The sequence below is a fragment of the Phalacrocorax aristotelis genome, chromosome W (genome assembly GCF_949628215.1).
Source record: "Phalacrocorax aristotelis chromosome W, bGulAri2.1, whole genome shotgun sequence".
Lineage (NCBI taxonomy): Eukaryota > Metazoa > Chordata > Aves > Suliformes > Phalacrocoracidae > Phalacrocorax > Phalacrocorax aristotelis.
Genome location: NC_134310.1, coordinates 5345112 through 5369483, shown reverse-complemented (window position 1 = coordinate 5369483; position 24372 = coordinate 5345112). Strand labels below are relative to the sequence as shown.

General features: G+C 46.2%; 1 protein-coding gene across 5 annotated transcripts in view; it reads right to left on the bottom strand.

Annotated features, from left to right (window-relative positions):
* Positions 1-24372, bottom strand: part of PTPRS (protein tyrosine phosphatase receptor type S) — a 171622-nt gene that overhangs the window by 61375 nt on the left and 85875 nt on the right. For all 5 annotated transcript variants that reach the window (XM_075077583.1, XM_075077581.1, XM_075077584.1 and 2 more), the window contains exons 3-6: positions 21783-21928; positions 20680-20821; positions 12266-12454; positions 2518-2628 (exon numbers count right to left, since the gene is read on the bottom strand). In XM_075077583.1, coding sequence (XP_074933684.1) covers positions 2518-2628; positions 12266-12454; positions 20680-20821; positions 21783-21928 — 588 coding nt within the window. The remainder of the gene's footprint in view (positions 1-2517; positions 2629-12265; positions 12455-20679; positions 20822-21782; positions 21929-24372) is intronic.

Below are 24372 nucleotides of genomic sequence, written 5' to 3'. Positions count from 1 at the left end.
GCGAGACCCGGGAACGGGCGGGTCTCGCTCATCTTAAAGATTTCTTGCTTTTTCTCTTTTTTTTTTCTTAATTTTTTATTTATTTTTTCTCTTAAGAATGTAAAAATGTGGGTAAAGAAAGTAAAAAAGAAAAAAACCACACCAACCTTCTCGTAGCTCTGAGGGATGTTAAGGGGGTTTGATGCGGAACACAATGACATGAGGAGAAGAGAAAAATAGGGGAAACACAGAGAGAGTAAAAAAAGGCCTTCTCAAGGCTGTCAGCTGCAAATTGATTGGTTTTTTTTTTCTCTTAACCAAAATAAAAAGAAAGGAAAAAAAAAATGAAGATAGTAACAACCCTCTTTCCTGCCTTCCTAGCTCTCCCCCTCCCATCCAGCTCGGTACCTTTTGTTTAAGAACAACCATGCTCTGTACAGAGGTCAGACTGTGAGCAATCCTAGTTCAGAATCAGCACCTGACAGAGGTGCCAACCCCCGAAAGGAGTTCTCACTTCTGTAAGTCCATCTGCTCTTTAGCGAAGGGGGAGTGGAACCTGTACCAGGTAGAGGAGACCCGATACAAAGGAGCTCCCAAGCTGGAAGTCCACTCCCCCAGCCCGCGCTCCCACCAGCCCCGCTCCCGACCTGCTCGCACTAACTCCATAACAGGACTGAATAAGGAAAAAGAAATAATTAGAAGAAGAAAAGAAAAGCAAAACAAAACCAAAACATTTCCTTGCAATGTTAAAACTTACAACTCCTATCCCAGGTGTTCTATAGAGACAAGCATGTTATGGGAGAAACAAGTCAATTGGAAACACAAGAGTGTTCAAGACTCTCTTAAAACAAAAAACGGGAAGAAAAATGTGCATGAACTCTCCCTCCCACCAAAGCAAATCCATTTCAGAAATTTGTTACCTTTCCACGGTATTAACACACAAGAAACAAGGAATTAAACAGCATGAAAAACACCCAAACCACAGGCCGAGCTTGCTTACATGGTGTTTTCTGCACTCTCTCGGCCGGCTAATGCTGGCTTTGTTTTTCAGGCAGGCCTCAGGTACGCACAGGCTAACTTGGATAGAAAGAGAGCTATCCACCTGGAGCCGACTCTTATCCAGGTGCGGAGACAAGCAATGCCGTGGTTACAGCCTTTGTCTCCTGGGTAGTTTCCGAGTGGCCAGAAAGGTAGAGGAAATTTATAAATAAAAGAATAATGAAAAAATCCCCACATTTTTTTCCTGTTTCTTTTTTTTTAAAAAAAAAAAGAACTCAAAACATTCCAGCTAGGCTGTCTGTGAAGGATTTAGTCCTGAATTAGTCTCACATCCAGATTTACGTTCCCAAAAGAAGAATTTTTGGGGCCCAGGTGACAGGGCAAATTTCAAACGCAATTTTCCAGCTGGCCACAAAAGGCTATTTAAAAAATTAGCTTGGAAACATTAAATTATTAAAGTCCTTCTCTCCATGTGCATGTGATTTAGTGAGCATGAGACGAGAGAGAGAGAAAGAGAGAAAGGAGTGCACACAGGAGCATGGCTCTGCATTTGACTGCAGAGTTAATGTGAGTGTAGGTGGGAGGCGCTTCCTCTGTCGATGGGATGGAAATGGGAACAGTTTGCTGGGATGTAACTTTTCTTTTTTCCTCCTAATGGCATTTTTCTTTTTTTAAAAAAAAACGAGAAGGACCAGCCCTGCTCTCTCATTACCAAAAGGGTTTTGCTGTGGAAAGATCTTAAACCAAAGCTACACACAAAATGTTACAGGTCAGCGAGATTAAAATAAGATAACGAAGCAGAAAGGCTATTGCCCCACTGCGTGAGAGAACATCGAGGGGGCATCAAGCAGAAGCCAATCCCCCCATCATCCGTTCCTCATGCTACATGGGCGAAGGAATCTGTCACTGCGGCAGAGGTGGCTGCCGGCCGCCTCCAGCTTTCTGTGAGGCTGTGCCCACAGCCAGCGTTCGTGCCCGAGGAACCAGCGACAAATTACTGCTGGCAAAGGGAAAACCAGCCGGGACTTAGGCGAGAAGTGAGAATGCACCCTCCTGTTGCAATCTGCAAAGATCCAGGGGACAGAGAGCTCCGTGGAGGGGGCTGAGAGGGTCCTCCCCTCCTCTCACACCCACACCAGCAGAACTGAAACCTTCCCAATTCCAGGGAGCAGGGATCCTTTGGGAAGAAAGGGGATTGTGGCCTCTTTGCAGCTAAAGCTGTTCATTCCCCTTTGGGCTCTGTGGGCTGATGCTGGCAGATTCTTGGGCATGCTATTTTGGATCACGCTTGACTTCACCGCAGGTGACACAGCCGTGTGTTGCTGCTCTGCAACTCTGCCGTGGTAGCTGGAGCCACCAGCAACGGTGAGGAAGTCAGGGTGCACCCTGCAAGCTCAGCAGGGCACTGTAAGGATCCAACCGATTACCACCAGTGCTTCCCCTGCGCTCAGGGACAGGATCGAATCAACCAGCTGGGGGCAAAGGAAGGCCGTGGGGAGGGAGAGAGTTGCCAGTGTTGTGAGCTGATGCGCTCCCTACCTCTCACGTAAAGGTTAGCGGGTGAGGAGTAGCGCACTCCGGCGCTGTTGCTGGCGACGCATTCATACTTCCCCTGGTCTGTCTCCTCGCTGCTCTCAATCTGCAGGCCACCTGGGAGGAGAGAAGACGACGGCAGCAAAGACACAATCATCACCATTTTGTTCTGTTTTTAAGAGAGAGCAATAGCATCAGTGTTTGGCTTTCTCCTCCCCTTGGGCAAATACACACCGGGACACTCCCTGGGGGTTTTGGGCTACGAGCTCTGGAAGCACCGAGTCCTCTGCTGATCTCAGCTAATGTCTGTGCTCAGCGTTACAGCTGGACACGCACCCGAAAGGAAGAGAAGACTTAATACCCCCTCTATGCAAAGTGTTACTCTCTGCACTGAAACGATCAGCAAAAGTATCAACTTTTGTGGCTTCTGCAATGCAGACATTCTGCACCAGAGCCATGAAATCAACGTCAACAATCCATATTACTGTGATCCCCAGAAATCTATCAGAAGGCAGTTGACTTTCCCTTGCTTGATTTGAAGCAGTGACCATAAAAATAAAAGCCTTTGTCACCCACTGCCTACGATCCCTGGAGCATTTTTATCACTGCTGCCTTTGTTTTGTGCCCAAAATACCCGACTCACAGGAAGCCTGCAGGAGATAAAAGTCAGTGTGAAAAGAACCTTACTGATAGTGAATTTTGCCAAGGGAAAACCTTGTAAATACTGCATTGGAACTTTGAAATTGCCCGTGTGGTTTACACCGACTGGGCCAAAAGGATTAAGGCTTTTCTTAAACCTATACATTATTGCAGCCTATGAGAATATACCCAGAGCCCTTACTAAACACTCCTGTAAGCAAACATGCAGAGATATGCAGCATGTAACTACACAGAAGAAAATTGCCTCATTTACCTCAGAAGGCTTCATCCCTGCAAAACTCCAGTTAAAATACATACTACATAAATAATTCAACAGACGATCAAATGTTTTATGTATTAGGAGTACATGATTATACTACAGATACGGACAGAGCTCACATGTGGTTAGACTCAACTCCCATCTCTGGAAAAAAAAACTTAAATATGAAAACCAAACAATTCCATCTCAGTGTAATGTTATTGATAAAATCTTAAGTGAGAAAAGTGCAAATGATATCAGTGCTGGTTGCAGATACAGCCTCTTCAGGAAGGGAAAACCAACGTGTTCACGAGAAGGACACGGAGTTCGTGTTCCTCTGTGCGTGCATGGGTGAAAAAGGATGCTGCGTGGGAAGATGTGAGGCTGTGAATTTATGACAAGGATGGGGTGTCATGGTGCGACTCCCGCCAGCATCCACTGGGTCTGGTAGCTCCCAAAGGCAGAACAGATAGCATTAAAAAACAAAAAAAAACCCCACCCAAGCCACTAAACCAAGCTAAATTAATTTCAAATAATCTGTGGGTATTTCAGTATAACAGGAGTTAGAAACCAAATAGACTGAAGCTTCACACTGAGATACCAGCTGAGCATATTTCATACTGAATTACAGCTTGAGCATGCTCTGTCATCTGAAAGCTCTACTTCGGTGGAGAGCTGGTCAGTGAGTTTTCCTAGAAATGCCTGTTAATTTAGCAAATCTGTGGGTTGCTTCAACTAGCTCCAGACAAATTTTTTGTGCAGCTCATGAGCATTGCTTGTCTGAGCGTACACCAGGGGAGACGAAGCCACCCTGCAGAGCAGGAGCAGAACCACGAACCGCAGGCAAGCAGCTTCTCCAGGGGAATAAGGACTTACCCCTTTCATCTTGATCACTGCAGCTTTGCTGGTGAGTGCAATGGTGGAAATTACACTGTAGAGAGATCAATGACTTTTCTGCACTTGCCAGGAGCCAATAGAGATGATGTATGAAAAAGTAAATCTCACCTACAGCACCTCCTGTTGCTTTTACCAGCAGAGAATGATGGACTTCTGAATTTGCCAGTGCAGATAAAACCAAAGCAAAGTCTTCCAAGGGGTGCACACCCAATTCCTCCTGACCTTCAATGGCAGCTTGAGGTCTAGTATCTTTTGGGCTCCATTAAAAAGCCAATGCAGAAGCTACTTACCACGGGTTTATTTCCCAGAAAAACCTAAGGGTAAGAGAGTGGGGAGGAAGGGAAAGAAGGCTCTGGAGCCAAACAAAGAGTACGCTGAGATGGTAAGAGCTGAAGATCTGACTGAGCAAAGGATTGGAAAGCTTTCACCACCATCAGTGTCTCGGGAGTACTTTGCTCCAACCAGGAGAGGGCCCTAAGTATTTACCAAGCTTTGATAGCATTTAATGCTCAAGATAAACTGCAGTCCTGCACAGTCCTGGAGAGATTAGGTCTTAAAACTCTGCCGTAAATCTGAGGCAGCACAGCCCGAGACGGTATTAGAATAACAGCATCAGTATCACCAAGTGCACCCAGCAAACAAAAAAGGACATTATAACCATATATAAAATAAAGACAGGTATAAAAAAGAAATATCCAGAGGTGAAGCAGGACAACAAAACGTAACAACAACAATAACAAGAGTCCGTACTGAGCACAGGTCAATGAAACAGGAACTGAGTGGAGAGAAGTGTTTGGAGAGTGAGTGGGTGAGTGAGTGAGCTGGGGGCGTCTTACCTCGGATCGGTGTACCTTCTGCAAAGAAAACAAAGAAAATAAGTGAAAAGACTGTAAAACCCCAAACACCTGGACTGCCTGTGGGAAAAGGACCTGAGTCAAGGAAGACAGTTCCCAGTAGGAAACTTCCTGCTCTACCTCATCTTAAATTATGGGGACAGACTGAAGAGGGTTTGGGGTGCTTAAGGCAGGGATGCCCTTTTTAAAGCAATCCAATTCAGCTGGCTGTTGAGAGAGCCTCCATGGCACTTGGCTTGAAAAGTCTTAAGACTGGCTCCATTTTAATGCAAAGAAAGTCTTCAGGCTCTTGGCTAACATTACTGTTTGCTACTCGCAGAACATATGATGAACCTGCGTTCATCTTCATCGCTCCTAGGGAAAAGGGTCGGCATTATGGCCGTGCTAGCCCAGACAGGGAAGGGGACATCCAGGTACCTCGCATCACATTAAGAGTTGCAGGTTTGATTCCACCTTTGCTAGCAAATTCCCAGTTCCAAACTTAAGTTATTGGCACAGATGTGCAAGGAATTCAATGCACATCCTTATCAGGACCTTCAGTTACCCTTCAGTGGCTCGGCCCAGAGACCGAAGCCAGATGCTCTGCACTAAAGGCGGCCATGCTACTGCAAGGGTTACCTCATGCAGCCGCTCTGGAAACTTCCCTAATGCCAGTGCAGGAAGGGGGTTGTATGGAGAGAGAGGAGAGTCCTGCTACACTTGCCTGTTGACTGCATCTCCCTTGAGTTATTTCTATTCAAACCCCCTCCAGTTGTCTCTAAGTGCCTAACGTAAGTCTGCCCAGGCAGGTCTCACAGACGAGAGGAAGTGACGTCGTGGCTGGTGAGCCATGCCACAGTCAACAGTAAACTCACTGTCCCCCCGTTTGGCCTCCTGAGGTTGCAATCATCTTCCTTTGAAAACACGGCAGGTCCTTTTGCTCACAGTGGCATTCAAACTTGTCACACAACTTATCAAGGAAGGGGGTTTAGTTGGTTGGTTTTTACCCCAATCCTGAAAACGGGGCAGACACCGCAATTCCAAGTATTGCCTCTCTCTAGGGAGAAATGCAGAAGCCTCTCTGAAACGGTAACAACGCTGGCATTCTGCAGCACCTCCCAGCCAGGGCTTGTACAGCACAGTACACAACAAATATTAGCCTTACACTCTCTCCTCTCCCCCAGTGAGGTACAGCAGCATTATTAATCCTGCTTTATGGATGGGGAAACTGAGGTAGAGGTGAAGCGACTTGCCCAAGGTCCCAGAGGGAAGCCCGTGGCAGAGGCAAGAACGGGAGTCAAAGCCTCCTGCGTGCCAATCTTCTGCCTTAACCACCAGAAAACCCCTTCCCTCCTTATCCTTCAGCCCTGCTCATCCTTCTTGTGCTGCGGTTCAATCCTCCATTTTCAGGATGGAAGGTAAAAATATATAGATACTGATTACAGTTCACCTTTATTTTTCAAAGGAGATGAGGGAAGAGAGATATTATAGTGTTAGGATATTAGATTCTAGTTATATTCAGCTTCTAGTTAAAAGGTTAGGTTATTTGCTAGAGAAAAGTTAGCATCTAGTTAGGATTAGGAACTGGCTAAGGTTAATAAAGCAGGTTGGTTAACTATCAGGAGAAAGGTTGGAGAGACAGCGCTTGAAAGAGGAAGAGGTGAGGGGAGCGTGTACTTGGGCAGATCCCCACAGAGGAGATGGCAGGAAGGTTTGAAAAAGCGCACGAGAGAGAGACAAAGCAGCAAAGGGTTATAGTTCAATTCAGTGGAAATAAAACAGCCTCTGATACATCCTTCTGTCTCAAAACGGGAGTGAAAATCTGCCATCTGTGGCACAAGTCTGGAAAAAGGCTAATAGGAAAAGGTTAAAGGAGGAGAAGAGACCCCAGTATCACCCACCACTATACAGCTTCTTTGGCCTTGGTGAGCCTGGCCATTTCCTGCCAAGGTTCACTCTAATTGACAGGAGAAACACCCTGGAAGTTAGAGCCACGTAAGCGTAGATACAACAGCAGCCATTGCCTTCTTGGGTCAGTGTAGGTTAGTTATTCCCTGTTCCCTCTAAGCATCAGTGTTGCCCCTGGGAATAGGTCGTGAGCAGCTCCCAGAGAGAGACTGTCTTGGAGAGCAAGATAAGCCAAGCAACGCCACCTTGGTCTTTCCAAGTCTAACTCTGGCTCGTGGGACATAAAGGTAAGGAGCAACACGTGTTTTGCCAGATGCCCCACACCAGGGATGGAGGGGACAGAACTTCAGTCAAAATGAGATCAAGTAACTCGCAAGGAAAGAGCGGTAGTTTGAATGGCGGCAGGGACACAGATGGTAGATTTTCACTACTGGAGTTTCACATCTAACCAGCTTCGTATTTAATATAGGGGCAGTAGGATGGTGCTAGAAGAGGGCATGAAAGAGATTAATTATTCTGAAGAACTCTGACAGGTCCTGAAAGATTTGCTACAGGGTCGTGGTGGTGGAGGGGAGGCACCTGGGATCAAGCTAGCTTGCCTGGGGCCCTAAATAGTGCATGAGCAAACGCACAAGGCAAGCCACTGTCCAGGGCAGAATAAGGGCACTGGCTTTGCAGGAAAACTGAAGGAGGAAGAATTCACGCTGGATGCTGACCTTCCGAGTGAAAAGCTGGTTTTGAGATGCCACGTGCATACTACTCATATTGCCTTCCACAGCCTCCCAGGATCTGGAGAACTGCCTATTTAGGGCAAATTTTGAGGCTGCATGAGCCCAGATGGCCAGCCTAGCGTTTAGCAGCAGAGGCAAAAGGCAGCTTAGAGGACTTGCCTCTGGATTATAAAGGACCAAAATGGTGCCAGGTAGAATACCACGTGCAGGTGTCCCCCTCTGTCACAGAGGATAGGATCTGCTCTTCCGCCATCCCTTCCTCTGACTTTCCACCCAGCAAGCTGCCTAAGGATTCTCCAAGCCTTGAAAACAGGGAGAGGAGGACAGTCACCATTGCCATGGTAATGACAGAAAACACATCCCCACCTTCTGTCAGGCCACGTGTGAGAACATGTGTGTGCTATGCTCCTCTCCCGAGGGCTGGAAAGAGCTTTCTATTCTAAACAAGCAAGCAATCATCAAGGGTCTATCTGCGATTTTAAAATGCCGGATCCTGGCTGACAGCTGCAATTGCTACATCTCTAATAACAAAAGGGGACTTGGCACACAGAGGAAATGTGACGTGAGTCCTGCAGACAGGCTCCTGGCTTCTCAAGGGACAGGGATGATCGGGGGGGGCTTTTCCTTTGCTCAACCCTTTCCCATAGCCTGTGATTTACAGCTTCAATTTGAAAAGGCCGCACCCCCACCTCTCCCTTCTGATAATGCCAATAACCCTGTTAGATGTGAAACTCCAAGACCTCCTGCAAGTGTGAACACAATTATCACCGTTCCAGGGTACAAGCTATTGTGTAATTGGGGAATTCCAGGACAACTGTTGCTAAGTTACAAAAAAAAAATCTATCCAATGTTAGGAGGTTCATATTTAGCTGTTATCTCTTTACACACATATATTAATTAGGACGATTATTATTCTTTTTGTAGCCTGCAATACCCCTGCAGAAATTTATTAAGAGGGCAGAATATCCCTACTGAAGGAGTTAGTAGAAGAAATGCATAGCATGCCTCTCAAGAAGCTGTTACAAAGGAATTAGTTTAAAGGGCAAGGGTTACAAATCTGGACATTAGCAGGTTTGAGGTTTTTTGGTTTGATTTTTTTTATTTGAACAAACTTACCAAAGGTCTCTGAATGTTAAAAAAGGTGAAAGAAAAAAAAAGGAAAAAATAAGTTTGTTATAGTCAGTTATTTAGAAGACAGAAGACAACAACAAGACACACAAGGTTTTAGTGTTTCTCTGATGTAAGAAGGTGGCTGCAGGCTGCCTCCCGTTATCCCCCCTAGGTGGCACGGTGGAGCAAAGGACATCGCCTTCTACTTTAAATGTCCTGAGACTGCTTGCATCAGGCTTAAGCAGAAATATCCATTTCTCTTCCACCACCAAGACCCATTAAACTCTTAGACAACCTGGGTCTCTAAGGCTGAGACGTTCATGTACGTCTAAGGGAAGCAGTGGCCTAGGCAGAGGTTCTTCCCATTCTCCTCTGATTGACAATTCAGCTTTTCATTCAGTCAAACCCCCCAAGCATTAAACGATTTCCAGTTGCTTGGAAAGTTTATCTGGAGACGGAAAGGAGAAGAAATACTGGATAGAGAAAACCCTCTATGGTTAATGACCTATCACCTATTTCTCAATTATATTGAAGACCCATAAAATAATGGGTCCACAGGATGATGTGAATATAATGACCATAGTCTCAGAGGCCCATTTATATTGCCAGCGAAACATTCAGGGTTTTTTTTTAATATAAATGAGTACCAAACCTGGACATGGCTACCTGATTTTGCAGAGCTCTGTGTATGACACTGCACTTGTACCTTTTAATGAGCTAATTTGCATGTTTGCCATTAACTCGTACAGTCATATAAATTCAGTTCTTAACACCCTCCGTAACAAAGCAGCGTGGCTGCTATCCTGATGACTTTATGTCCAAGACAGAATCTGGGTGACTGTCCTGTCCTGCTGCTTTCTCAGCCTGTCCCAGTCTCCATCAGGGAGCAATGCACAGCCAAGTCTTCAGAGACAACACAGTCGCTGGCCTTTAAACTAAGCCTGTTAGCACAAAGTGCAGAGATGAAGTGGTGGTTTAGTACCGGGGTCACTCCTCCTCCCTGCACTCCCACTCGCTGGTCAAACACCTGTTAGTTGGGTGTAATTGTCACTCCCCAAGAAGCTGGGCTGGAGTCATACTGATGACCTGTGGGTGAAAGACACTGAAGCTCATTAGCAGTGTCCTGAAGCATCCAAAGCCCTAATGTGTGCTAGTGCCACACTTCTGGCAGCAAAGTTTGTTTTCTGAAAAGATAAATGTGTTAAATTAAGCTCTGATTTTAGCAGCACTTGCATCATCAGCGCTCAAACAGGCATCGCCTTGCACATCACACTCAGGTTACAAATACACACTCGAATCTGCTCTGCCGTGGTCTTAAAACTACTCCTTTCCGCTGACTAAAGTACTAACACAGGACAGGTGACCCTAATGTTTTGCATTTTCACAGGCCTTTGTGTCACAGAACGTGCAAGTTTTGAAAGGCCATAGAAGTAGATGAAATAGGGGAACTCTGAAGTCCTGACTGCCCAGGAATCCGCACTCCCTTTCACACAAGCAACAGGTTTCCACCCCTAAGGACAACAGGGATGCTTCAAGGTTTCACTAATTCAAAGCAGCTGTAAATGAGATTAATTCTCAGCAGGTATCTTCTGATTTATCAGAAAGGCCTCACTCTGAGGCTAACCAACTCACCAGAATAAAACTGCAGCACTCAGGTGGCTTTAAGGAAAACACCAGATCAAACCCCATTAAAGAGTATAAACGCATTCTCGCAAGATGATAAATGTATTAAAAATAATCTGCCTGTGCATTACTCACACTTCAGATCCTGGTCACAGACCGTGATATAATTCTAGTTTACCTCTCATTATTTATGCTGAGTGATTTTTTTTGTATTTGCCCAGCTGTTATGGTAAAACAGGGAGGTCAATCTCATCTGTGTTTGGGGGATTCAACAATCTATTCTAATTCAAAAAGCAGTTTAAGTGTCTGCTCGTAAGTTCACTTCACTGAATAAGGATGCGTTTATGCAAGTGTATAAAAGCTACTCTGAACTGGAACTGTACCGAATCTTTTCCACTGGCAGCCCACAGAACCAAAACTCTTTATATAGCACCTTTGCCAAACGAGGCGAGAGAAGAACCAGGCGGTTACATCCTCTGATGTTCGGATCCTGCATTACAGTAGTCAGAAGTGATTTCTTTGGAGGTCTGGGCAGATGCAGTCGGCTATCACTTGACTGGCTGACTTGTAAAATGTCTAATACAAACAGAGCAACCCCAGTTGCTTCACTAAAACCTCTGCTTTCCCTTTGCCTACAACAATGCCATTCTTTTGCCAGAAGACTCTTGAAAATGCCACATCTCGCTGGGCCAAAGGAATGTTCTGAGGAGCTGAAGTGACACTTGCTAGGTCCAACCACACAGATATGATTTCTCTAGGCTGGGTCAAAGTACTCAGTCCAAGCAGTATTTGAAAAGGATTATTTCCCGGGTTAGTTCTTTGTCAAAAGGTAAAACTTCCAAAGCTTGTTTCATTTTTGCGGCTATCAATGGAAGTGCTTTATCAGTAGTACTCAAAAATAACTACACCTGTGCCCTCCTTGCACACATACACACATTCTTACACAGAGACTGGCAGATTTAACAAGGATAAAAACAGCTCCTGAAACGTGAATATTAAGTGATGTCACATTGACACACACAAAACAACAAACATAAAACAAACAAAAGAGCCAGATGGACAAGCAGATGGGGAAAGACGGAAAAGTGACAGGAGCCATGGAGCTGGGGTACATCTGTTCATAGAGATCCACTCCATGGGCACTGCCACTGAGCACCAAGGGCTCACTCCAGAACGCCCACAACTGCTCTCTAGCGATGACTGCAGGTACTGGATGCCGGAGAGATCCTGCAAGAGCTGTTCTTCAGTGCCAGCTTTGAGAAGCTCAATTTACACCAAGAAGATCATGCTTTGACAGTCAGAGGCTGCTTGAGCTGTGGACCCTATACCAGATACACGTGGCCTAAAACGCCATGTCTGCTGGAGTGCTTTTCTCTCTTCCTTACCTAGTTCTCAGTCTGAGGAAGAAACCCTCAGCTCCCACCCAGTCCCCAGTTCCCCCTGAGCTGGAAGAACACCATTATTCAGTGAACTAGTTATTGCATCGCCTGGATGGGAACCAGCTTCCCTGCTGTGATGCCCTTCATGTCAGCTAGGCAGTAGGGAAGGCCAGGAGGATGGGTTGGAGGGGAAAATACTCCAACCACTCCCTGAGTAAGAACACGAGTCCCAAAAGCAAAGAAAAGCTAATGCCCCAATCCACGCCAGTGGTGCCCGTGTCCATCAGCCCCCTCTTCTGCTTCAGAAACCTCTGAGCAGTCTCTTCACACCTCTATCGAGGTTTCAGTTCCTCTAGTCTCACACAGACACCTTACCTGATCTCAGTTGCTTTATTCTCCCATTGCTCGCGCTGGGGTCAACAGGCAGGAAATCTTTAAACCAAGTGATCTCTGGGTCTGGGTTCCCACTGGCCGCACAGAGCATTGTGGCTGTTCGTGTCCGCTCCACCACTTTCAGCTGGGGCCCCATATCAATGTTTGGGAAGCCAGGAGGTAACTGGTCCTCTGGTGGCAGGAACAAAGGAAGAGTGGTTAAACCCGTACTAGGGACGCGGGCAGCGGGCAGCTGACGGAGCTGTTCAGGGGAGTACGCTGAGGAGAGCAGCAGGCAGGCTTGCTGCCCAGTACCCTGTGCAATGCAATTTAAAACAAGGCTGCGGTAAACGGTCCAGAGATGGTTTGTGAAAACACATTATACCGTAAAATATACCAGCTTGTCCATTTTTTGTGACTATGCTAATGTCCCACAAGATTCTACATTTAAATTCAATCTGTTAAAACCCTTTGGGGCATGGGAATAGTAATTTCAAAGTTTCTGCAGGTTTTGCACTGAATCCCTCTGTCAGGTAAGTGACTTGCACTTATTCGTTTTCACAGCGGAAGCTGTGCACACATATGGCAAAGATCCCTGCACTGCAGAGTACAGGCACATTTAAAAGGAGCGGTTCATCTTCCCCCTCCAAACCCCACAGTACGAAACAAACTGCGCAAGAGAAATAACGAAAGCGACTACGTGAAAAGGCCTGTCAAAGACACAGTGGAAACTAGGAGAGAAAGGAGAGGAAAATATCATCCAGCTGTAGCTACCACAGGGGACACACATAACAATAAGCCAAGTGCTGTCAGGCAGGGTGAATTTTAGATTTATTAATTCAGAGTGCTGCTGCCCTAGAAGAAGAGGGACGTGGCACCAGCACCTAGAAGACAGGCTCAACTGAGCTTCCTGCTTCCTCTCCTCTTGCCTTTGCCTTCACTAATGAGGGCGAGGAGGGCAATCCCAACCAATGCTGACTAATTTGTGATAACTAATACAATACCCCCAGTGCTTCCCCCATAATCTTTGTCACAACCTCCTAACTCCTGCGGAAGAGAGCTGTCTTACGCTGGCTGTTACAGCTCGGGAACTTGCCATTTTCTTCCCCCAGAAAACAGGTCTTTGGGGAAGGGTGGCCTGGAAGGAGGATGCGGGTACCAGGGTGAGATGTTATAGGGATTGTCCGTCACTTCAAACGGGGCACGTTGAGGAATCACAGCCTCGGGAATCTATGGCATTAAATCCATCGCAAAAGCAGGTGAGGGAACAGAAGGGAAATAACACAAAGGATTTTAAAAAGGTGGGATCTTTAAAAAAGTAACATACATCACAATCAGCCCCCCACTGAAACCAATGGGAGCTCTCACAAGGGCAGCAGAGATGGGCTGGAAACCCTTGCCTTGGTTGGGAATCATCCCTGCCAACTGCAAACACAGCAAGACCTCGTTTCCTACTGTTGGCACATTACGTACCAGAAGCAATGGAGCCAAGCTACATATGCCCGAACCCAGAGACAGGGGAGCAAGAGAGAAACCCAGTAGCCTTGCTATGGTGGGTGTCTTCTCCTATAAGAGCAAAGCAGAATCGCCAGATCCCAGTACCGCTCTACGTCAGCACCAAACGTGCACGGTTTGGGTAAGAGCTATACCACACCGCTGTGCCTCACACTCAACTTCTAAAAATCTGTGAAGGTCATGAAGGCAGAGTGAAAGGTTTGTGCAGTGCTCTGATACCCAAGGCCAAGAAACTCTTGTTTAATACCATCATTAGCTGCACAAAGCTACCGCAGAGGAGAAAAGGGCTTAAACGCCTCAATTGTGTGTTTAAAAATGTGCATTGTTTCTTTCCTCTGACCATTGTTAGAGAGTTATAAAGGATCTATTGTGACTCACTGGAGAGTGAAATGTATTAACCACACCTCTCCTCATATATCAAAGGAATCTGACCACAAACAAAAACACGAACCATTTTATAATTGCTAAAATAATACAGATCTCCTAGTATGGCCGCACTTACAGTTATATAAAGGCACAGTCATTTCAGTGCGTCTGAAGCACCTCTAAACCAGGGTATTGCATTCTAAATAGAGACATAAACATCTTTAACTAGGGACTGAACCAAACCTTTGAGTTCTCAGTTCAGCAGGCTGTGCCTGGGTATTGTAGGAGCCTCCAAACAGTGTGTGCTCTTGCAGATCACGTGTGCTGCAAAACCCTCGGCCCCCCAGGAGTGAGCTCAGGACAGAGGGGCCCTGGGAGTTGCTTTGCCTTTGCACAGCTTTCAGCCAGGCTTTTAACGTCTTCTCTTCCCTTCTGCTATTTAACCAGGCGGTGGTGTGTTGTTAAGGAGCTGCGGAGCTGCTGCCGCATTGGCTGCAGATGACATCATTATTGATCACTGCTTTTATCCTGCTCCCTGGTGATGCTACTCCACCTGGCTCAAACCCGCGTCCATTAATTTCATGAACCAATTAATCCACAGAGAGAATAACCCTCTTGTCTGGCAGGGCGTGTGTGTGAGCGTGTGTGTGTGCACGCATGTGTGTGTTGGGGGAGGCCTGGCACAACTATTATTACTGAGTGTTTCTAATTAAACAAAAATGTTAATCTTGCAGCACAATGTGCAGAATTCCTCTGAGTTTAATTAAAACAACTGCGACTAGAGGCGTGATCAGATTTGAGGATCAGATCAGCAGAGGAAGCATCTCTGAACATCATATATTGCACTGATTCAAGTGCTCAGATTTCCTTCCTGCCAGGAAAGTGAAACTGCCTTCATCCCCTAACAATTGGATTCCCTGTAATAATGCAGTTACAACCTCAACTCAATCCCCACAAGACATGTACACACATGCCCCGCCACCTCCCCCATCAATCCCCAAACACCAGCCCAAACCCATTACCAAATAAATAAATAAATACGGAATGGTTTGGCCTGTGAATTCTCTTTCTAAAAGCAGCCCAGGCAACTGCAAGAACAAAAGAACCAAGACACAAGCTGAAGATGTTTCAAGGGCACATCTGGGCAGCTGCCTGCTGCGAAAATCATGCTAGCTTACGCAGGCAAATGTTTTCACGTGTTGCACTTGCCATATTAGCAGAGCATCCCAAACACCTTATTCATACCTGCTCTTCGACTGAGTTGCTTAAAGGACCCCCCCGATGAAAAGCTGGTGAAATAGCTCAAGGCCACTGAACAAAGTAGGGTGAGAAACAGTAGGGGAGGAGGGATGGAGAGAGGCAGGGACAAAAGGAGAAGAGTGCTTCAGCATTCATTTATAATAAATCCTACCAGAGGACATGCTCTGTACTGGGGGACATGCCTCAAACCAACCTGGGCGCATGTGCTGACACACACACGGTCATACAGAAAAAGCAAGGGTCGCCAGCTACAGCGAAGGGAGACACTGGTGCTCGCTGTCTCCTTGTCGCTCTAGAAGGTGGCAGCTCTGTGTTTAGATAATTAGCTGTGCTGGAAATGAGTATGATAAAGAAAGATAAAGAGGGTGTTGCTGCTGCTCTTTTTCCTGCAGGGTGTGCACAGTTGTTTAATAATTTAGAGGAGAAGGAGGGTGTGAGCATGTACAGGCGTGCTACGTATTGAATGCAGAAAGCCACAATGAGGATGCTGCCGAAGTGAAGAGGAGCAATTTTTGGCTCTTCTCTGGAGATACGCGGCCCAGCTCATGGATGCTGGCTGGGCTCTAAGCAGTCAGCTATCCTCACCTCAGGGTGGAAGAACGGAGAACACAGAGATGAAGCAGCTTGAGCAACACTAGTTTTAAGTAGAATCAGGATCAAAATCCAGCACTTCTGAAATTTATCCCTGTTTTTTTTTCATTAAGTTCATGACCACTTACAGCTGCCCCCTCCCCAACAGGTATCCTGGCATTACGCACCTTGTGAAATTACATCAAATTATTTCCACCAATGTGTAGGTACCTGTGTCTCAGTTAACTGTTATTTCACAGCAAAGACAATTTTAATACATGGAAGAGTCTCAGCAACATGCTCCGCCTGTTGATTCCATTTATTTTGATCTGAGAGTTTTACTCCGAAAATAGTAATAGCTTGACAATGTTATGAAAAATTTGCAGGCTTATAGACAATAAATACACACTTAGACCTGTGTGTTGGACCCTGTAACAGCGCAGGTGATACACTGCCTTCCCTACACTAATGCACCCCCATGTACCCTCCTTACAAAGGCATCTGAGCTAAAATCGCTCTGACATTATTCATAAGCTACGGAACTAATCTGCTTTCAACGTGGCCTGGTTTTCAGGTCACTACAAGAAAAGCAAAACAAGTCAAGTTTGAAGAAAGTCTGCCAAGAATTTTTCAAGTGGCAAGGTAACATTTCAGAGGGGCCAGCTTCTCTTCAAGATGTGCTCCTGTGGGACTCGATGCTTTCTGCTGAGCATCTAGAACTGGTTTTTGTTTACCTTTTGCTGAGCTCAAGCCAACAATTACAAAAAACAACAAAACAGCAGGGATGTTGCTAGAACTTTATATATGCCCACACCAGATGTCTTCTTGGAATAGGAAATATGTGAGGAGAATTTCAGGCCAGAATTGTTAGAGAAATGTATGAATGCTTCATGAAAAAAATCACCAGGGAATCACCAGAAACCAGTTCTGAAAGTCTGTCCACAGCAGCCCGAATCATACTCTGGTAGTAAGTACCACGACCTTACATGCCTAATAGCCAGTTTTCCTCAATTTTCCAGAATGCAGTCATCATCAGGAAAAGACACCATTGGCCAGTATGCAGCAAGCGATGTATCGGGGCACAGTAAATGTTGTTCCATTACATTTAACTGGATCAAGCCTTGGTTTTTATGGGATCATGCTGCATTTACTAATGACTCACAAAGGCTAACCTCCACGGAACTCACTCCATCAGCTTCAACAGAGCAAAGAACTAACACTGGCCGCTGCTTGAAACCCAGCCTGTGCCTCCCAGCAGCGGAGGCAATACGGGCAGAAGGTGGCAGCCAGGCCCCCCTGTGCTCAGCCCACTGGGCTGCTGGCAGCACAGGACAGTCAGTCGCAGCACGAGGATCTCTGCTCAGGCTACCAAAGAAGTGGAAGGAAAGTACAATCTGTATACAGGCAGCAATAATAATAATACTATTAAAAAATATGTATATCTTTTCCAGGAGCGTGGAGCTTAGAGAAACCACACCAACTGGGCGCTGGGGTACCTGTGCCAACTAGCTTCCTTTCTGCCTCAGTTATAATGAAAAATGACAGCAGCTGGAGTCAACAATAACTGGAAAATGCTTCCCAAACCCACTTTCTCTCCTTTTCTTTGGGCTCTGCAGGAATCAGGTTTGCAGGCACTATGTCTAGCCAGCTGTGGAAAGAACAGCAAGTCTCCACAGTCCTATCAGAACTCAGATCCCTTGAGGAAACAGAGCAGGAAGGACAAAGAAGCCAGCAGAGCTGGTGTTAAAGAGACTTTGTGTAAGTTGAACGGTGTCCATCGCAATCTCTGCTTCTCAGAAGCTCCCAAAGGTTTCCTCTCCTGCAGCTTCCTGTTTTCAAGCGAACGCATGTGGATTTCTATCAGTGTCTGATCCATGAGCGGTCATGTGCAGAGGCAAAAAGGGATTGAGAGTCAATCCCTTCAGCAGCTGCATCTAGAGGGGAAGAACACATTACTTTTTTCTCTTCCGTTCACAAGACTGTCTGCACTGGCGCTGAGGAAATCCCGTAACCGTTCATGCATGTGTCTAGCATGAAGGAACACACATGTATTTCTAACAGTGATTACAACAGCACAGCCAACAGGCTGCAGAATCACTACAAAGCCCATCCTGCAGTTTGGGACAGCTGGGGCCCAGGTTTCCATACTCCACAGCATGCCAAGGTAACAGCTTCTCCAAATGACAGCTCACATTCATCTCCAAGATGTGGAGCAGCCCCCACCTTTATGCTAAGCATTAGTTCTGAAAGTGAGAGAAGAGAGGCAGAAAGGAGGAGGCCTTGCAAGGCAAGATAGAGAAAAGACAAGCAGAAGAGTGGGTGAATGCAGAAGCAGAGAGGAAAAAGAGGGGAATGGATGCCAGCATGCTGAGTTTGTCATTGTGGAGATCCGTGGATTTGTGTTTGGTCCTTTTAACTTTCCCAGCACTTAAAAATGTGGATAAAGAAGAGGTGATCTTTGCTGTGTGAAAGCTAAGGATGGAGTAACTCCATTAAGGATGGAGTAACTCCAACTGAGCAGGGAAGGGGAGAGTACGCTATAAAAACTGCTTCCTCGATGCTCTTCAACAACATCATGGCCCAGGCCTGCAGCTAATCACTGCTCCCCTAAACTTCATGAACCGGGTAGCCTAGCTGCTCTTCCACGGCCACTTAACAAAGCTACTGAACAAGGTCCCATTAGGCAAATGGAATAGGAGAGCTTGTGAAAGCAGCACAACACAGGAGCAAGGCACACAGTAATAATGTTCTGGTGGGATCAGCAAAGTGCATAATTAGTCAGGCAGTGGGGAGATGTAGCTCCTGTTCTGTCATCTGTCTCTCTAGCTGATGTGTACGGTGCTGATACCAGAAGGAAGAGCTGCAAAAAGACATGTACGAAGAACCTCAGTCCCTAAGGACAGTCACTGAGCTCTGCTCGTCACTTCCCATACATTGCAGCTTTCTTTTGGTGGAGAGTGCCTTAAAAATGCTGTGAGAATCCAGGGGATTTGTGAGGGCAGCAGCTGGAGGACAACCTTCTCTCTTGTCACTGCTCATAGCTAAATTCGAGAGGTAGAAATATTTAATATGATTGCAGGGCACCTCTCCCAAACTGTCACAGCTCCCAAGGAATATATGGGGATCAGTGTGAAGAATAAGGCTCCCAAGCCCTCTGGGATACCCACAGGCAGACATACTCTTGTCATAAAGTGCTGTTCCCATCTCCTGACAGATACATCCCACCACATACTGCTAACAGAAGGTTAAATGCCATGCCAGGCAAAGGAGCTACACAAAGATTTAAGTGCACCTACACAGATCTGTCAGGCATGACTGGACCACGGGCCCGCACGCTCAGAGGCAGCCAGCGCCTTGACAGCACAGAGCCTGCCAGGCAGGCAGCAGAAGGGATATTCCCCGCTACCAGGGGAGGTCGAGGGCTTTGCCACGTGCCCTTTATGTATGGTCTTTATTTACTGCTGTACGTTGGGGATTTGCACACAAATTTTGCTCTGCACTATTAGGGATGTGCTCACTGTCTGTTCAAACAAAAGGATTTAAGATGCTCTTGGAGAGAACACGGAAATTGCTGAAGAAAAGGCAGCTGGCATAGAGGCAGAGCTACCACTCTGTCTTATGAGGACCACAAACGGCCTGGAGCACCTAAAACTGTTGTTAGCAGTGCTCACTGCAGAAATAATGGCTCTTTCTGCAAGTACCCCTATTCAAAAGCCCCTGGCTTTTCCATAGCACCTCCTGCTGATGGCTTCATCAACAGCCAACGCTCCCAAGCCAAAGTCCCTCCAGACGCTCTCAGGCAGTCACCCACCACACCCTTTCTGCCTGGATCACTTGCACTGCCCTGTGGTTCAAACAGAGAATACCACACATCTTTTCCCCTAAAATGGGTCAGTTTTAGCAAGCAGCCTAGCTTAGTGTTTCACATAAAAATTTTACAGATCTCCAGGGTAATAACAGTAAACCTCCAGAGGCATCCACAGCAATAGCATATTGTTCCCTCCCCCACAGCAAGTTCAGGGAGCCTATTTCAAACAGATGACATGAAGGAGGCATCCACGTAAACATCCTCTAATAGTGGGGACAAGTGAAAAAAAGAACCAGAACAAGATGGAGAGGAGAACTGTTCTCTTGGAGAGCGCATGGAGCAAAGGATCTCTGGAAAGAGGGAACACACCCACAAGAAAGGCAAAGACAGGTCTCCTGCCAAGGGAAGGGGCTGGCATTGCTACCACCTGTGTGAAAGCCCATGCAGATGTATAATCATCTTAGCCTCAGCTCATTAAGTGATTCCTCAATGAAGAAGGTTTTCTTGGGGGTCTGGATGAACGGTGCCACATTTTTGAGGAGAGCGATGGGGAGTTTCTGGTCCTGCTCATAAACCTGAGGTAGGAATTTTTATTGGAGAGGAGGGAAGATCATAGAGTCATAGGATAATTCAGGTTGGAAGGAACCTCAGCACATCATCCAGTCAAACCTCCTAAAGTAGTCCAGTTTTAGCCTTATTTCTTACACAGCAATTTTATGACTCTGAGCTGATAACAGCAAACAGATCTGACAGCTCAGAACAAACTGAAAAAAGTAGGACTTTGTGCCTTGGCCACACGTTCTGCGATAGCCTTCCCACTCATCTGAAGGGAGGGAGAAGCTGAAGGGTCCCTTCTCCCCTGTGACACTGACACGTGGCAGGCAGACATGCTCTTTACCTCGGAGGACGGTGAGCTTGGCATGGACAGTGACCTCCCCATGAGGGTTTTGAGCAACACACTCGTAAATGTTCTCATCCCGGGGAGTCCGGAGGGGCTGGATCCTCAAAACAGCACCTGCACTTTCATCAAATTCAATTGTCTGGGGGATAAAGGGAAAGAGAGACACACACATAGTAAGCATTCTTGGGTTGCAAGTAGAAGGTTCATTCCTGCTTCTAAAGGAGGCACCAGCACATATACAAGCACACACACTCACAAACACACTTCAGCAGCTGCCCCACAATCCCCTACACATAACCAACATGGTCAACTTGTCTCTCCACTGACCTCAAGGTGACAGAGAGCTGTCCCATGCCAAACCCTGTCCCTGACCACTGACCCACTGAAACTGCTATGTACGTCTCAAATGCTCTGAAAGAATGCGCCACGGTGACAGTGTGTGTAGCGTGGGTGTTTGGAGTACAACTGTGATGAAGGAAAAGGAAACAGACCAAGCGAAAACAAAATAAAAAAGAACCCCTGCCTTGTTCCTCCATCTGCATGGGCAGCTGACACCACAAAGCTCCTCTCAGCACACAGCTGCCTGGCAGGGCTGAGTCCCACAGCAAATTCCACAGGATGACCTCCTAGTCCTTGTTCCTCCACTCTCATTTCTATCTAAACAATGCCAATTGCTTGGGTCTGGTTGCCAGCAACTGTAATGTTTACTCCAGGCTGTCCCAGGGTTAAAATAATGAGCCATGGATCGGTATGAAAGGTGCATTTACAGAGCTGAAGAAGTACCAACTTAGTTGGGGTTTCTTAGGGAAGGAAGAAGGCAGCTTTATATTATACCTGAGGAGGGGAAAAAAGCCCAACAAAACAAAAGAAAAAACTCCAATAAGGTAAGTGAGCCAAGCTCTCTCTTGCTCTGGAACAAACCCAGCTGTTGACATGGCCAAGAGCTTGCATTTCACTCCTCCTGCTGTTAAAACTCCTCCCCTTCCACACCTCCCTATATTATCGGGTCTGAGAATGGCCAAAGAAGCGCACTAGCTGCTTTGTGCCAGTCTCTCTCTCTTTACACATTTGCAGACACAGATTTCAAGGACGTATCTTACCTCAAACCTCTGAGAGTTCACTTTCTTCCCTTTCTTGTTCCAGGTGACCCGTGGCTTTGGGTCTCCAGTTGCTTGGCATACAAAGGAGGCCACCCCTCCCGACACACCAATTTGGTCCACAGGTTTTTTAATGAACACAGGGGGACCTTTAAAAAAAAGAAAGAAATATCATCATTGGCAAAAGGAAAGGCAAACTGTAATAAACACTCTTTCTAATTATTAGTAGCATTTTCACTGCTATTCTCCAGTCATCCCAGATGAAGTTAAACCTCTTGGCCTTTTAGGAACAAACAGTCTTTATCTCCATTTTACATACGAAGAAACTACAGCACAAAATGATTAAGAGCCTGCTCCCACAAAGAGATTTCAGTGGGATGATGTTGCAAAGCCTCTTTTAGTTCTAAAAAGTTGACTTTTAAACTGTTTTGCACAGGGGAAATTGCCCTTGCAAAGTCCATCTAATGATCGTTACCAAAAGCTGGTAGAGCTGAAAACATCATCTAGAAACAGTGAATTACACTCCCCAGATCCTAGCAGATGACCAAAACACCAAGGAATCGGGGAGATGTATAGGAACACACCCAAGGCAGGGGGTAAAAGGGGGGAGAAGGACCACAAAATAAATGGAACAGGAACTTGGCACATAGAGATTTTGAGGATGATGGTGTGAAACAGGCTGATGCCAGCGGCTTTAGGATGTAAACCTCCTTGGCTTGTAGCACCTCTGTTTTCATCTGCAAATCTTTCCTCTGGCCCTCACCGATACATTTACACTGCAACAGGTATGCCATCCTTTGGAACAGGCAAGTTGATAGGATACAGCCCCTCAAACGAAAGTTGTGATCATTTCAAAACAATCCAGTTGTCAAGACCAAGAGCATGGCAGCCAAGCCTGCAGTCTCCTCCTGCAGTTCCCCCTTCCCTCTTCTCATCACGAGAAAGAAAAACACGGAATTCACACTGCTGAAGGAAGAAGCCAAAAGCTCCTCAAACTCTTCTCATAACCAGATACTCAAAGGTGCAGTGATGCCTGAACAAACACACTCACAGCCTGGGGCTGCATTTTAGCCAGCCCGGACCCAAAGGAACAACACTTGATCTCACAGCACCTCTCCCTCACCCCCTGCTGCTGATTTCCACCCGTGCCTGACTGCCTTCAAGAGCACCTCTGCAAGGAGGGGAGAGGATGCGAGGATGGGCTTTCTGACCAAGGAAGGTGCCAAGGGCCTTCTATGAGAGGAAGACGAGGCCAGGAGGGTTCGTGCAGAGCCCATATTGCCTCTACCCTCAGGGAATCCTCCCTCCGTGCTCTAACCTGTTTTCCCTGCACATTTTCCTCTCATCTAGTTAGTTTAAAATTTATTGAAATATTTAAATCACAAGGCCACAGCTGTGTTCAAATAAAATCACTCAGATCATAAAGTTGCCATCTGTTATTCTTGAGAGAAGTAGACCACATGACTCCAAAATGTGTATATTTATATGTACATACTCAGAGTCTATAAAATAGGATGTAAACAGACTACCAAAGAGCTTAAGAAAAGGGCAAATGGTAGCTAAAGAGAAGTCTCCAGGGTCTTTTAGGGGTCAAAAGACAAAAGGAAGCATTCTCCCCTTCCCTCCCTGGTGTGGCCAGCAGTATATAAATAAAAGCCACTGAGCAAGCTCATGTGATGCAATCAAGCATTTGTTTCCATGCTGGAGGTAAATACAATTTGCTGGAGCTGTTTATGTCCCACCAATGCTGTGTGTACAAAGCATCGCATTTATAAATATCCAAATCTATATTTAGAGGTCAGAGTCTTTGCAATGTTATAGCTAAAGGTTATCAAGCAAGTCCCACTGGAGGCACTTGCACCGGGGAATCTTTCATCTGAGAAAGGCAAAACCAAAACTTTGATTCAGGCTAAAATATAAATGCCCACTTGCCCGCAACCAGACTTCCTTCCTCTCTTCTCTTCAGTTCAATATCTGAAGAGTTTGCAGAAACCACTTCTGAAGGCACAGCCAAGAACATCCAGGGCTTTTAAGAACACTTTATTGATGCAAGTTCATTTCCTAAAATAAAAGCCCCTAATAACCCTTAATGCCATACATACATTTAAATGGGTGCAAGCAGTATGATGACGGCACAGCTGAGGAGAAAATAAGGTTTGATTTCTGTCCTAAAGAAGGAGATGGTGCTCAAAAAAATAGTGAACTTGGAGTCATTGCTCAGCATCCTTTTTTGGGGACCTCTGTGGACTCAGCGTGTGGTAACGGGGAAGCTCAGCTGGTCTGTGAACAGTGCTTTCCTGAGTTCGCCGCAATGCTGAACTGCCTACAATGAGCTCGCTCTTACACAGCGAGAGACAAAAGAAAAGAAACGAAACATAAAGCCCTATCAAACAATCTATTAGATTTTGCTACTCACTCGGAAAATCGGTGAAAATCAAAGCTTAAATTGTTTATTTTAAAATTGCCCAAGCCTCTGAGCTCCAGGCTTTGATTCTCCCCCCCCCCCCAAATCACCCGTTGTGCTCTCCACCTATGCACCCCTCCCTAGTCACTGAAGCACTTGTCACTCCAGCCCACGCCAATTGCAGAACAA